General features: G+C 47.9%; 2 protein-coding genes across 2 annotated transcripts; both read right to left on the bottom strand.

Annotated features, from left to right (window-relative positions):
- Window positions 1-284: 284 nt before the first annotated feature.
- LOC107324007 (uncharacterized) lies at window positions 285-4,759 on the bottom strand. Its single transcript, XM_085518488.1, has 11 exons — window positions 4,658-4,759; window positions 4,493-4,528; window positions 3,563-3,624; window positions 3,370-3,429; window positions 2,536-3,011; window positions 2,360-2,458; window positions 2,062-2,215; window positions 1,848-1,915; window positions 1,283-1,378; window positions 916-1,172; window positions 285-831 (listed from the first exon to the last, which is right to left on the bottom strand). Exons 3-11 carry the CDS (start codon window positions 3,597-3,599, stop codon window positions 807-809), a joined length of 1,272 nt encoding a protein of 423 aa, XP_085374614.1. The 5' UTR covers window positions 3,600-3,624; window positions 4,493-4,528; window positions 4,658-4,759; the 3' UTR covers window positions 285-806.
- A 478-nt stretch (window positions 4,760-5,237) lies between these two features.
- SF3A3 (splicing factor 3a subunit 3) lies at window positions 5,238-12,242 on the bottom strand. The gene is made up of 17 exons (XM_015883652.3): window positions 12,139-12,242; window positions 11,971-12,018; window positions 11,792-11,844; window positions 10,890-10,995; window positions 10,412-10,484; window positions 9,928-10,019; window positions 9,560-9,642; window positions 9,109-9,247; window positions 8,772-8,840; window positions 8,406-8,473; window positions 7,955-8,062; window positions 7,598-7,667; window positions 7,141-7,305; window positions 6,904-7,014; window positions 6,494-6,584; window positions 5,861-5,916; window positions 5,238-5,536 (listed from the first exon to the last, which is right to left on the bottom strand). Exons 1-17 carry the CDS (start codon window positions 12,232-12,234, stop codon window positions 5,459-5,461), a joined length of 1,506 nt encoding a protein of 501 aa, XP_015739138.1. The 5' UTR covers window positions 12,235-12,242; the 3' UTR covers window positions 5,238-5,458.
- Between the last annotated feature and the right edge of the window lie 1,941 nt (window positions 12,243-14,183).

Raw genomic sequence — 14,183 nt, 5'->3', positions numbered from 1 at the left:
GGTGCTGGGAAATGTCAGCAGACGTTGACGTGCCGAGCTCGGTGTGAGTCAGCTCTTCCACTGCTATAGAAGTAACAGCAAAGTCGAGCAGATATAGAAACAGCAGCAGCCCGTGTTTGCTGCTCCATTCTCGGCAGCGATGCAGAGCAGATAAAAGGCTACAAAGAGGAAACGAAAGGAGAACAGCGAGAAATATCTGCTTCCAACTCCAGAGTGCTGCTCTTACAAGAAACGTGGCGCTGTGAATCACTTCTGGAACAGAAATAGCTTTAAGTTCCATCCCGTTGTTTCCTTATTATTGTTTTATTGTTTTCTTAAAGGAGAGCAGGAAGAGGACAGTACGTGTTTGCACAGTGGCACCACAGAACCAATACCAGCTGTGATGATACAGGAGCAGGCTGGGAGGCAGCTTGTGTTACAGGCTCACACTCATATCTCTGCTCTACCCATAGAGAATCATAGATAAGAAACAGGATGGTCTAACACAACATTTTAGCTCAGACCCATTTCCTTGCCTAAGACCTAGAGACAAAACAGTAGAGCCTACTGGGACAGGAGGCATTATTAAGAAACTAAGTGGATGTTCAGACAGCTGTACTGCAAACACTTGTAACTACATTGTATAAGCTGTGCCTTGGGTCAAGGCAGAGGTTCCTGGGTTCCAAGCTGGCTCAGCACCCTCTCACTCCTACACTTGAGGTCTCTCCTTCCATCTGCCATCCCTGCAGTGCAGAGGTGCAGTGTTGCAGCTCACAGCTCCTGGGGATGATGTGTAGCACAGAGCAGCTGGGGAGAGAAGCCGCCGTCTACGAGCTCCAGGGCACCTTGCTCCTGGCATGGGGATGCAACAGAGGGTGTTTGATAGTGATCTCAGCCGAAATCAAGGACAGGAAAGGCTGCAGGGCTGCTGTTTACCCATGGAGGGGAGTGGAGGCCCTGAGGCTCAAGAGGAGGGCTGTCCCACACGCCAGGAGCTGCAGCAGTGGGGACACAGCCACCAGCCCAGCACCACTCATGTGAACTTTGCCATCCAGCTTCAGGCAGCTGCCCTTGGGGGTGGCAGGGCAGCACTCCTGGAAACAGGCAGCTTTCACCCCATGGGCACAGACAGGCTTGGCAGACTTGCAGGCTTTGCTGCATCCTGCCACGTAATTGGAGCCCGTCTTCTTCACCTGGAAGGAGGAGAGAGGTTGACCTGCTGATCCTGCCCAGCCTCTGGCATTTGCATTGAGGGGATGCACACAGACTCCAGCACATCCCACTTGTCCCATCCCAACCATACCTCACAGAAATCATGCCCAACAAAGCATCTTGCTGTGCTCTTCTTGCCTTTGAAACATCCATCCCCGTGGCAGGAGAATGCTGCACAGATCTTGCCCTGCAAAACAAGACCAGAGGAGACCTATGCAGGTGTGGTGCAGGCAGCAGGATGCCCAGGGCCAGATCTGGACCTTGGGCAGCCCTTCCTCCCACAGTGCCCTCTCAAACCCCCACTGTATCTCAACATTTGACATCATCTGCCTCCGGCTTTTCATACACAGAGATAAGAGACAGAAAGCTCCCATCTGCCACTGCAGGAAACCTCACTGCAACACCACCATGAAGTTTCAAACCTCCTTTTCCTTCCTCTCAGTGAGGCTGTGCAGAGATAAAGCTCCATCCAACCCATCACTTGGGTGCCCCAGCATCACTCTACCCCCTCTGTGGCTCAATTAGGCTTTGTCCCACAGCCAGCTTGGGGCAATGCAGGTGGTTTGTACCCTTATATCTCTGTCCTTGCAAAGCTCGTTAAGGGTTTGTTCCCCTTTCAAGGCAGCTTTGGCACAAAGATCACATTGGGTACCTACGTTTCTTGGGGGAAGCCGTGGGGTGGTGATGGTGGTTGTGGGTGGCACAGTGGTGGAAGGAAGATCACCTATGGGCAGAGAGAACACAGCCCATGTGCAGCCTTCATATCCACACACCAGGGCAGAGGAACTGCAGCGATGCAGCCAGCCCTGCATGATGGGTCTGCAAACCCATTGCTCTCACATGCAGTGGGATAAACCAGGGAGCAGTTACCATAGGAGCTTGCATTGAGCTGCAGGCAGAGTGAGGTGTTGCAGCACTCCATGGTGCACTGCTGTAGGGTCACGCTGCCATTGGTCCTGCACAGCTCTGCACTGCACATACTGCTGCACCTGGCTGTGTAATTCGTGCTGGAGAAGCGATAAAGCTGCAATAGTAGAGCCAAAGGGGAAAAAAAACACCATTAGAAGTGCATTATGGAGGAGCAAAGATAATGGACAGACTGTGGGAGAGGCAAAGGAAAAGCAGGTGTTGTGCTCACAGCCCCCAGCAGCCAATGTAAGCTCCGTACCTCGCAGAAGGTCTCATTGTGGCAGGTAGCCGTCATGTTGCTGTGGGTTTCATCCTGGTAACACCTCTCCCTGGAGCACTGGAAGCTCTGACAGCTGAGCTGGGGGGGAGGAGATGCCAGGAGTCACAGCGCAGCAGAGCTTCTGCATGGCCAGCATCCCCCTTCCCTCTCCTTACCGGGGTTTGTTCTGTATGGTTCATGGAGGTGTTAGCAGCCATTGAAGCCTGGCTGGTATCCACCGAGGTGGTGATGGTCATTGAGCTGTGGTTAGAGGCAGCTATTGAGGCACTGGTGGTGGCCACTGAAGCCTGGTTTGTGGCCACCAATGCCTGGTTGGAGGTGGCCATTGAGGCTTTGGTGGTGGCCACTGAAGCCTGGCTGGTAGCCACCAATGCCTGGTTGGAAGTGGCCATTGATGCCTGGCTGGTAGCCACCAGTGCCTGGTTGGTGGCCACTAGTGCCTGGTTGGTGGCCATCAATGCCTGGTTAGAGATGGCCATTGAGGCACTGGTGGTGGCCACTGATGCTTGCTTGGAGGTGGCCATCAAGGCTCTGGTGGTGGCCACTGAGGTCTGCTTGGTGGCCACTGAAGCTTTGGTGGCAGCCACTGAAGTGTGGTTGGTGGCTGTGGACATGTTGACCACTTTGTGCCCTGAAAAAAAACACAGAGTTCCCCCTTGGTGAAGGAAATAACATCCATGTGCTTAACGAGCTCTGTGGTTCCCTATCCCAAACAAGAATAAAGATCCGTTTGCAGCCAGCAGTGAGGAGCCTGCCCAGTAGATCAGAGATAATGGCTGACTATGGAAACATTACAGCAACTTCTCCCTTGCCCTTCAAGGCACATTGTATGGGAGATAAGAGCCATTTCTGGGGTGAAAACGTCAAGAAAAGTTCCCTGAGCACAGCTCTGTCCAATAGCTTACAGCCAAGAGGGGACAGGGACATTGTGCCATCGCACCAAGTTGCCTTTGCCCCATTCCCAAGAAGATCCTCTGCTGTGCACTCACCTGCTATAACAAGAGAGCCCTGGGTGCAGAAGTGCAGAGCCAAGACACAGAGCAGCAGGCCTGAAACAGAGCAGAGACAACTGGGACCATCAAGGACCAATATCAGCCCTGGCTGCCTCCCTTAGAGAGCAGGGATCTGTGCAAGCTGTGGGGTACCAGCTCTGGGGTAGACACTGCTCAGAGCCCCCATTACCTTGAGCAGGGAGGAGCTGCCGGTAAGCTGCCATCATCTCTACCAGCAACCTCAGCTGGGACCTGGCAGAGAGATGCAATCAGGACTGGGCAATCAGAACCAGCTCATCACCCAGAGGTTATCCTTGTGTGGCACTGTGGACCAAAAACCAGGCCCTTCCAGCCTTAGTTGCAGCAGAAGGCTGAACAAACACCAAGGGGGACCCTGGGAGCACTTCTCCCCATGGGCTCAGCCCAGCCCTGCTGAACAGGAGCCCCCTGGGAGGCCATGAGCTGCTGTTGGTGTGGTAACTCCTTGTGTAACACAGAGCTGTGAGCAATGCCAGCTTGGCACCACACACAGCAAACTGCTGATGCTGCTGTGAATGAAGAAGCTGCCCAGCTCAGGATGGTGGCACGTACATCCCCCCATTGCATGGAATTCTGAATCCAGTTGTCTGCACTGCTTCCCAACACCGACCCCCTGCACTGCTCACACCATGGATGGGGAAGTTTCTACCTCCTTCGGTGTTTCCTGAGATAATTTGCTCTCCATTGAATGAAACCAGACATTTTCCTTGCCAAATCTTTGCCAGTTGAAATAAGGAAACAGTAGAGATAACGCCAAACATGCTCCAAGGCTGTTTTCCAAATACTCCCCCCTTCTGCCTTAGGATTTAAGCTCAGACAGCATTGCCAGGGCACTCTTTCAGAACGACAGAGAACAATACAGGCTGGATTGGGAGGGAGTTTCTTACCTCCCAGAGCAGGGCAGCCCCCCAACCCACAGCAGGTTAGAACAGCCCTTATTGAGGAGGATACAGCTCCAGCACAGCCAGACCCACCTCCAGGACAAGCTAAGAACAAACCAGAAAAGGCTCAACCCTGAGACAAGCAGGGAACCAACCTGCTCAACCCCCAAGCAGGGAAAGGAATCTGCTCACAAACTCACCCTGTGTGTCCGTGCCCCAAAAGAAGCCTGCAGCTGCTGCAAGAGATGGAGAGCCTCTGAGCACCAAGCAGCTGCAGCACAGCTCATACCCTGGTGCCAGCAAGCAGCCCCACCCTGCCAACCAGCAGCTGCGCAAACCATCACCCAGGGAGAAGGGTTTGTTACCTGCAGCTCTGCTGGATTTGGAGATGCAAATGTCTGTGTGCAGCAAAAGACAGAGAAAGGGCTGCCACAAAGCACAAGTCCTCTGCCCAATGCCTATTTTCTCCTCACAGGGTATTAATTCACATGGCAGTACTGTGATTCAAGAGAACCAAAGGAAGGATCTGTGCTACCAGGTCATCAAGTCAATGCCCAGTGCTGGACAAACTAACATAGACTACCCACACGGCAGCCCATCCTATACAAAGCTCATTTATTTGTTCCCTGAACAAAATCCCAATAGCCAAAGCCTCACAGAAAGCCAGACTTGAAACCAAAGCAGCAATGCAGGCCAAGTATCTGATCTGCAAAGGAGCACAAAGAAAGACATTAAACTGTTATACAGTACAAGACTACTACGTATTGTCAGCATGTTCATATGTGCTTTAAAGAAGGCAATCCTCATCATAAAAACTCTTATTCTAGTGCTGATGGAAGAACTGATTGTTTCTAACAATTCAAACCATGTAGAAAGTGTCTAAAAACACCATCATCAAACCTCCTCCTTCCAGCATACAAAAGGAGACACATTATAAGCACTCCCTAAGTTAAAAATCCATTTATTTTTAAGGTTTGTTGTTTTGTTTTTTAATATAAAATAACATCACAAGACTGCTTTTCACAAAGGGCTTACTAGAAAGCGATCCTATAAAGTATCCTATGGTCATGCAAATAAAAAAGGAAATTGATAAAATGGAGAAGAACTGGAGCTGGTGACGCTCCTCTGTTATTTTTCCTGATGTGAAATCCTTCACCTGGGAAACGTTACAGCAGCCCTTGACGTTTCAAGTCTTCGTAGGTCTTTTTATTCACCACATTCCCGCTGGAGTCCTCATATTCCTCCTAAAGTGGAATGAACAGTTTAGAGGCATGCAGCCTGACTCAGGTTGTGCTACAACATTCACAGTTAAACTCTGCTTGTATGTGAGCACAACCACTCTGCCAAGAGCCTCTCTATATGAAGACATGCAGTGGATCTAGAAGTGAGCTCAGGAAGATCTTATCTAGATTCAGAATAATTACAGAAGGCTCTGAAGTGCACTGCAGACCTCAGCCTGCGATACAGCTTGTGTTAGAAACTCTCCATCCAGAGCCACTTCATGCAAGATAGATGAAGGCCCCCAAATACATTGGACTAGAAACATCCCAGTGCCTTTATCATCTTACCTCCGTATCAGGCTGCCACCTCTCTGAAGCCTTCTGTAGCTTCAGCTTTGCCCACACTGTAAATACAAAGTCATTCACAATATGAGAACCGTTTCCCTTCAAATACTGGGTTTTAAATGACTAAAATCCATCAGCTTTTAAAATAAATAAATACAATAAACCCCAAACACTGCCACTCCTGTGCCTTTCCCCATGTACTGCAGGCTTTCAAAATCTCCCTAGAGGCTCCATCATTTCTGAATGTTTTGCTGGCTTCCCCATGGAGACTGTGATGAGTAACAATTAAGTACCAGTTGCATGGGATCACGCAGTCGTGCTCTGAATTAATGGTGTCCCGCTACACTTGGCTGAGATTTCATACATAAAGCAATGCAGACAAAACAGCTGGCAACAAAAAGACACTTGGCTGGTATTCCTAGCAAACATCTACTTCTGTAGGCATTCAGCAAGAAAACAAAAGAACTGGGAGAGATGTTCCAATGAAGGGTAATCCCAGCAGCATCATGCTTCTTACACTCCTTCCTTAAATAAGCCACCAATCATGGGGTAATACGTTTTTGGCCAGAGTTAGTAAATACCAATTGTCCTTGTAGTATTCCCAGTGGTGTGTAAAGAAATGCCATCAAGACTTACGTGAGACAGCATCCTCAATCTGTGTGACATTGGCAAAATGTGCAGTGTTGGGGATGCCCAGGCATCTCATTCCATGAGCATGACGCCACTCCTGGGAACGAGAGGCAAAAGTCTCTGAGAGGAAACACCAACTCACCCACAGTGCCTATTAGAAGACATATTGCAATCTAAACAGTGTAAAACAAATACTAACAAAACACAGATCTCCCAAACACCTTTTTTTTTTGATGGTAACAAGACACTGACTGTGCTCTGCATCAATCAGGCCTGGATATCAGTGTTCAAACAACAGGAGAGCAGACAGAAATTGGCAGAACCCATAAGCTCCTTAAGCTCTCTTCATAAGCTCTGGATATATAAACATTATCTGAATGTGGCACTGATGGCTCCTGTGACAAAACATTACTTACAGCAAAATGGCGTTGAAAAGCTTTGGGCCCTCGGTAGGTGTAGTTACCACAAATCTCACAGTTGTAGTTGATGTTTAATCCATGTAATTTATATAACCAGTACGGTATTGGCTGAGAAGGAATACAAAGAAAGATTAGGCCAAGTGACAAAGGAGGTTCAAATAGAAGAGAAGCACTGAGTTAAGCAGAATCTCCCACTTGTTCAGAGCTAAATCCAGACCTAACAGTCTCGGTTACCTTGCCATCCCAACCAAGAGGCAGATTTTTAGGATTATAAATGATTTCATTTTCTTCATCTTCACTCTCGCTCTCACTGATCTGCTCTTCTTCCTCCTCCTCCCTCTCTTCCCCTGTCCGTGCTTGTTTACGTTGCACATTCTCATGAGTAAGGTGTCTCTGTTCCTAGAGAGTAAGAAAACAGAAGGAACTGTTCACACAACACAACAGCAATAAAATAAGATGGCAAGCCAATGGCAGCTGCCACCATACTCCAAATTGAAGCAAGAATTAAAGGCAAGCATTAAGGAGGAACAAGAAAGAAATAAAGGCAGGCAGGCTTCCATGTAAACTTGTGGAAAGAAAACCAACTCCTCTGGACACATAGTCTATGAAGACACTGGGTAAAGACAAAATGATCTGGTCATTGCTGGACAGGTCTGTAACCAAAAGCTCAAGGACAAAATAAAGTCCTTACCCCAAGAACTTCTACGTATTCATATATCTGAGCTTCCAGGAATGCAAGGTCTTTATTTCTTTCGGTGTCTCTAGAAACAGATAAGGAAATTTCACTAAGTCCATTCCAGAACTGCAATCACCAAACATATGTGGAACTCTTAAGGATGTGTTTGACTCATGTGCAGCAAGAGAAGAGAAACAGTTGGCATGAACTAAACTGCATGCAAACTATTCAGCTCTGATATCCTACATTTGGTTCAGGACCAACATAAAAGGATTCCAACACTCTGGGAATCTAACATAACTACATAGTGGTGATGCTTACATCCCACTGATGGGATGAGTGCCAACTTGAGAATGACCTCTAAGAACTCACCTTTTGATTCCCTTTGTCTTTGGATTCTTAGCAAACAAGGAAGGATCAAGTGCTTCCAGGGACTTGCCTTTAGTACTAAAAAGTCTCTGAGCACGTTCTTCCAGAGTCCTGCAGGGAAACAGGGAAAAGATGAATTCAGATCACTGTTTTTTTCTATTTCCAGAATGCTATTTGAATTCATGGAACAACATTAAGAAATTCAGCCTTTAAGAGACGAAAAGAATTTCTATAATCCTTTGTCTTTGCTCTTTAGAGCAAATTCTTCTCTATAAGAGACTTCAGTACAACCAAACTGTTGATCACAGAATCCCCTGATTGGTTTTTAATGTGTTGACCATCATTAAAGTAATTATTGTACAGTAGAGAAGCCAAATAAACATCCCATGAAGGAATGCAAAGTGGGAAGACCTGAAAAACTGAAAGGGAATTGGGTAAAGAGAGTGCATCTTACCCGCCACATTTCAGTCCCAGAGCCAATAACGCTGATTTTAGTCTGTCCAGTCCTAGGGAGGCCAATTCCTATTCAATGCAGAAAACCACGGTAAGATAAGAGCTATTAAAAATATACGTAAATGGCTGTCAAGTGTGCGCCGCTCCTTACTGAAAATAAAGGAGGAGTGTGACAAATCTCAACAGACCTTTCAAGTTGCAGCCCTCTAGTGGCAGAAATTAAATCAGCAGCATAACCAAAGTCTCATCCAGAGAACACAGAGCCAAAACCAAAAGCTCAAGAAGCAAAAATGATGGAAAGAAACCAGATGGTTAAGCTCCCATCTGCTTCACGTTTAGAACCAGATACGCAGAACTGAATACTTACTTCCCAAGAGGAAAATGCTGAGAGATCCAGGTGGGCTCCAGCATGAGTGAGGGCACTGCTGGTCTCTTTCTGCCAAGAGAAGACAGTTCATTTCACACACACAGAAGCATTCTATTCTATCACTGAATCATGTAGTGAAATAACAGAAAAGATTAAAAGCAAGCAAACCTTTAAAAAGACTACTTCCAAATAAGAGTTCTCTTCAAACTCCACCTTTGTGACATGCAGCTACGCATCTTGCTATTAAGCTTAACCTCAACAATGATTTAACACAGACAACTCAAGGGAAATCCAGCACAAATACAAATGCATTGACACTGAATTCACAGCTGCTCACCGGCCAGCCAGGGAACGTCCCATTTTCCCACTTCTTCTCAAACTCGGTCTGAATTTTCCCAAAGAGCTCATTCTGGTCCAGTAATGGTTTCACTCGATCTGTGTACTCCTGTAGGTACTCCAGAAGCATTTCAAGATACCTGGCAAAGTAATTATCAGCACAGACAATTCCATACCAAAGTACTGATATAACAAAGTTACCAAGATTAGAACAGCTTTCAATACAGCAAACTAAAGTACTGCCACAAAATTAGAAGCCCAACGGCTTCCCACGTTTTGTTGTGCTTCATGTCCTCTCAGGGCTCAAGGGATTTATGACCGAGTTAATACAGCTCAGTGACCCAATCTCTGTCACCTCTGCTTGATTGCTAGCTCTGCTCCTGGACACTTGAGAAGCAAATTCCTTCTCATCAACTACTTTCATGAATGAAGCAGGCAGGAAAAAGACTCACCTCTTATATTCAGCGTTTTTTCTCTCTTTGGGGATGTCAAAGAGTTGGTCAAATGTAGACAGATAAGTGATGTAATCCAGTTTCTAAGAATGAAAGGAAGTTTGATTCAGACTTTAGATACACACAGCATATCAGCAACCAATTTCCAGTTACCAGACTAGAAGAAAAGCTCAAAGCTCATGCCTTTATTCTGCATGGTCTGCACAGGGCTGGGGTTTACGGTGTGCTTTCTAACACAATGCAAAACAAGCACCATGAAATAGCTATTTGGAAATAAATGACATTTAAAACAAACAAAGGATGAAAGAAAGAGCCTTCAGCACTGAAGTGTAACACAACTGAGTGCCCACAGTACTGTAACCACTTACCTCTGATGATTTCAGATTAATGTATTTGAGATAGCAATCATGCAGATCCAAGTATCTCCCATACCCTTCTTCATCTGTGAACTCCACCAGGTCTGCAGGAAAGAGCATGCAGGGCTTTGTTACAAACTCAACATCCTCTGCTTGTTCTATGCATGCTTTAGAAGCTGAAAATAATTAACTGCAGACTAGTTTATCTTTCTTAAGCATGTTTATAATGCAAATGGATACTCATTGACTAGATGGCCACCAGCTTCCTAGTGTTATATCAGACCATCCCCCAAAAGAACCATCACAACAGTGGAATATTTCAGGGTGGCTGCAGCTCAGAAGAATTTAAATGACATTAAAACAGTTGTTATGGTTAATGTAGGGAAAGGGAGGTGGAAATCAAAGCAGAACAGACAGGTCACTAAATCACAGCAAGCAATGTATTCTCACCTAAACAAACCTCAAACAAGAAACAAACAAAACCCTGAAGACTTACTTTGAGCTTCTTCACTTGGGTTGTCTCTGGCCTTCAACAGTTCCTCAAACTCCACTGACATTGGAACACAAATCTTCAGGAACAGAAGAAGTTATAGAAAAGGGGATTAGTTCAGCTAATGCCCAGGAGTAATTCATACATACTGCAAACAGTAAAACAAGTAACTGAAAAGATGTTTCAAGCACTTCTTTATGATTATATTTGCACTGAAGAAAAAAATTTCAACCCAGTGACTTTAGATAGCATTAGGCAGGCAAGAATGGATGCTAGCTCAGAAGCAGAATGCTCTTAAACTAATAGAGAGTGTGGAGGACATGGTGAGCATCCTGCATTTTCTCCTACTCAGACAGAGGCTCATATAAAGTCTCAAAGCACCACCTATTTCTGAACACTTTGTTTTCCCGAATGACATTTTAATACAGCAAAGATGAAGCCCAACACACCACAAACCAGTTATCCTTATGGAGCTGCTGCTTACCTCATTGGGATGCTTGCGGTGGAACTCTTTAATTTGTTTCAGTCTGTTGTAGAATTCAGCAAATTCATTTGGCCCTGAAATGGCACTGAGCTCCTCCTTCCGTAAGCTACAGGTTCATAAAAAGAAGACAGGTTGCATATAGAAAGCATGTTTATGTTGGTTTATATTGGTATAATGTTTGGAAGTCTAACATTGCATTCTGCTCCCACAAAACACAAGTGAGACTGAAAGCACAGCCCCACCATATGGGGACAATAATGGAAAGATGGTAGTAAATAACCAAAAGGTTATTTACAGGTTAAGCTCACCCATATGGAAGCCTTAAATCTGCTGGGAACCACTGAAGCAATCACTACCAAGCAGCAATCACCAAGAGATGCTGCATTAGTGGTGGTCAGCCCTTCAATGAGGTCTAGCACAGCTAAATTACTCTCACCTGTGCTCCCACAGCTGACCCAACACTTGGCTCAGCTGATTAATCAGAGGTTCAGGCTGTGATTACCAATCTCCCATACACCCACTGATGTTCCACAGGCAGCCAGGATTGTGCTTTGAGGATCAGGGTCACATCTCTATTGCAAACGCTGCAGTCTCAGTTAGAGACCGTCTTCCTCAATGATTCAATACCAGAGGGTCTGGTACAGCTGGTGGGGTTGGGTGAGAGGAGGTAGGAGTGTGGTGGGGGATCAGCTTCACCCCCATATGGGGATAGGAATGGGGACAGGGCTGTAGTACTGCTCTGTGCTTTCTGCTTGAGAAGTGTTTGTGTTGCATGTTTCATGTGAAATCTGGGTCCTCCTCTTTAGGGCAGACCCCCAGCTTTGCATTGCAGCATCATGTCTGTGGTGTATACAGCAGATCCAAGGCAGCCTCATGTCCATTCCAGCCCGCTATACACTCACCCATCCTTATCGTCATACAGGTCCCTCAGGTTGCTGCTCACTTCCATGTACCTCTAAAACACAACACAAACCTCACGTTGACACAAAGAACCTCAACCAAACCGGGGCCGATCCGGGCCCTGCACCTCCACAGCCACCCGAGTTGCCCCCAGCCCCACTCCCACCCCGGCCCCACTCACATCCTGCATAGCCCGAGTCCTGTGGTCGGAGTTGATCTGATCGCGGAGCTGCATAGAAATAAACGGCGTTAATAATGAAGGCCTGAGCACGGCCTACCCCACACCCCCCCCCCCCCCCTCCCCGGGCACACACCCCCTGTGTCCCCCCACTCCCATCCCCGAGCTCACCGTGGATTTCTTAGTGAGCATCTCCTTCACCATGACGTCCATCAGCCGCTCTCGTTCCTCATGGTAGCGCCGCTGCTGCTCCAGGATCGTCTCCATCTTCCCCCGTCCAGCCCGGAACCAGAAGCTCGCTGTGTAACACCGGAAGGGTCCGACCCCTTCCTTGAGCCGCTTGATCCGGATTGAATGTGGTTCCGCGTTGATTTTAGCCCATGTGAAGGTGTAGAGCAGTGAGAAACCACTCCGGTATCGAGAGCACTTTCTTCTGGACCTCCAGAGCCTGCAGTCCAGCTGTGAGACAATACAGGGAATAAACAGAACTTTTCTGACACCTCTCGCTTCAAACCCATAAAGTCGGAAGGATTGAGAGCACTGCAGGTGCCCCCAGGCTGGGGTGAAAGCCTCCAGCTTCAATGTGGCTGTGGGCAGCGTTATACAGCCATGAATCACAGCCCAAACAGAATAAAACATGTTCAGTCCGGTGCTGCCTCCTTCCTGCCTGCCTTGGGGTTACAGTTGTTGCTCCTGGGATGAACAGACGTTGTGCTTAATGGGCTTTGGACATCACGGCTGAAGGATGTCAGGACTTAGGGGAAATGGTTTGAAGTTAAAAGAGGGAAGATTTAGGTTGGATGTTAGGGGGAAGTTCTTCACTAGGAGAGTGGTTAGGTCCTGGAACAGGCTGCCCAGGGAGGTTGTGGATGCCCCGTCCTTGGAGGTGTTCAAGGCCAGGTTGGACGGGGCCATGGGCAACCTAATCTATGGGGTCTCTATGGGGATCTATGGGGATCCATGGGGTCTATGGGGTCTCTATGGGAATCTATGGGGTCTATGGGGTCTCTATGTGGTCTATGGAGTCTTTATGGGGTCTCTATGGGGGTCTATGGGGTCTCTATGGGGATCTATGGGGTCTCCTGGGCAACCTGAACTAGTAAATGTGTATGTTTGGTGGCCCTGCTAGGCAGGGGGGTTGGAACTACATGATCCTTGAGTATATTGAGGAATAAAGCTGTCTCTGTGAGTTCTGCTGCCTCCCCACCTTTTTGGACCTTAGCTGAGGGTCTGGAAGAAGGGATAACAACAGGAGGAGCATTCAGGATGCCTGCAGGGCTCAGCCACATCCCTAACCTCACGTAACAGAGGCAAAGGAGAAAGCTCACCTTCAGCTCTGGTTCCCCACTACCCCAGGCAGGATGGACAGTGGTGGACCTGGGCTTGTTACCACACACAGGTCCAAGCCCAAGCCTTCAGCTGCACCTGGTCTCCAGACCCATCCCTGCAGGGCTGCAGGAGCTGCTGGGGCAGGTCCATGTTGGGTTTAAGAGCTCAGAAGAGGCTGTGCTGGAGCCATGACCTGACGCTGCATGTAGATGCCTGCAGCTGGGAAATGGGTGACCTCCAGCAGGGAGCTGAAAAGTCAGTCTGGAAAGAGAGAGCCCTCAACCACAGGGCAGAGAGGGATGCCCACAGTGAGCCCCAAAAGCATGTGGCAGGAGCCACCGTGTCCCTCTGTAAGGTGGCTTTTCAAGCTCAGTGTGTGGTTAATGCTGGGCTCACAGTGAAGGCTCTGCTCGCCTGGCTGCGTGCTGAGGAGTATTTCCGTGCCTGCTTCAGACCATGCTCTGAGAACCCAGGGGAGGTTTTTGCATGACATCACCCTCCCCCTCCCGTAAATCAGGCCCGGGGCCGCTCGCAGCCATGACCCATTCATGACAGGGATAAAATCCAGATGTTCCAGCTCTACGTGCAGCTGGGTCATTTCCTTTTTTGGCTAAAAACGTGAGGCTCTTGAGGCTGAGCAAAAGAGGAACCCAGGGGCCCTTTGGACAGAAACCTTTTGTGGTTAATCCCTGGAAACAGCACTGCAGAAACAAGGGCTCGTGGCGCTGCTGCTGCTGCAGGACAAGCTCAGCCAAAAACCTCCAGGGCCTGAGTTGCTCGTTCCTTGTTTGAGGCCAAACAGCAGTAAAAAGCAGAGCCTGGCACAGGTCACGAGCAGCAAAAGTCTTATATGCAAAAAAAAAGAAGAAAAAAGCAACAAAACCATC

Source organism: Coturnix japonica, chromosome 17 (assembly GCF_054131305.1).
Source record: "Coturnix japonica strain WE chromosome 17, WE-NBRP24, whole genome shotgun sequence".
Lineage (NCBI taxonomy): Eukaryota > Metazoa > Chordata > Aves > Galliformes > Phasianidae > Coturnix > Coturnix japonica.
Note: the sequence above shows the minus strand (reverse complement) of the source record. Positions and strands in the feature narration are given on the sequence as shown.

What these genes read in the sequence shown, in the direction of transcription:
- LOC107324007 (XM_085518488.1), bottom strand. Translation starts at nt 3,599, where the DNA reads ATGATGGCAGCTTACCGGCAGCTCCTCCCTGCTCAAG. An exon ending in GCAGCTCCTCCCTGCTCAAG is followed by an intron (nt 3,430 to 3,562) that starts GTAATGGGGGCT and finishes GCTCTGTTTCAG; the next exon opens with GCCTGCTGCTCTGTGTCTTG. An exon ending in ACCATACAGAACAAACCCCG is followed by an intron (nt 2,459 to 2,535) that starts GTAAGGAGAGGG and finishes CCTCCCCCCCAG; the next exon opens with CTCAGCTGTCAGAGCTTCCA.
- SF3A3 (XM_015883652.3), bottom strand. Translation starts at nt 12,234, where the DNA reads ATGGAGACGATCCTGGAGCAGCAGCGGCGCTACCATGAGGAACGAGAG. An exon ending in CCCAAGTGAAGAAGCTCAAA is followed by an intron (nt 10,020 to 10,411) that starts GTAAGTCTTCAG and finishes TCTTTCCTGCAG; the next exon opens with ACCTGGTGGAGTTCACAGAT. An exon ending in AATACGTAGAAGTTCTTGGG is followed by an intron (nt 7,306 to 7,597) that starts GTAAGGACTTTA and finishes CTTACTCTCTAG; the next exon opens with GAACAGAGACACCTTACTCA.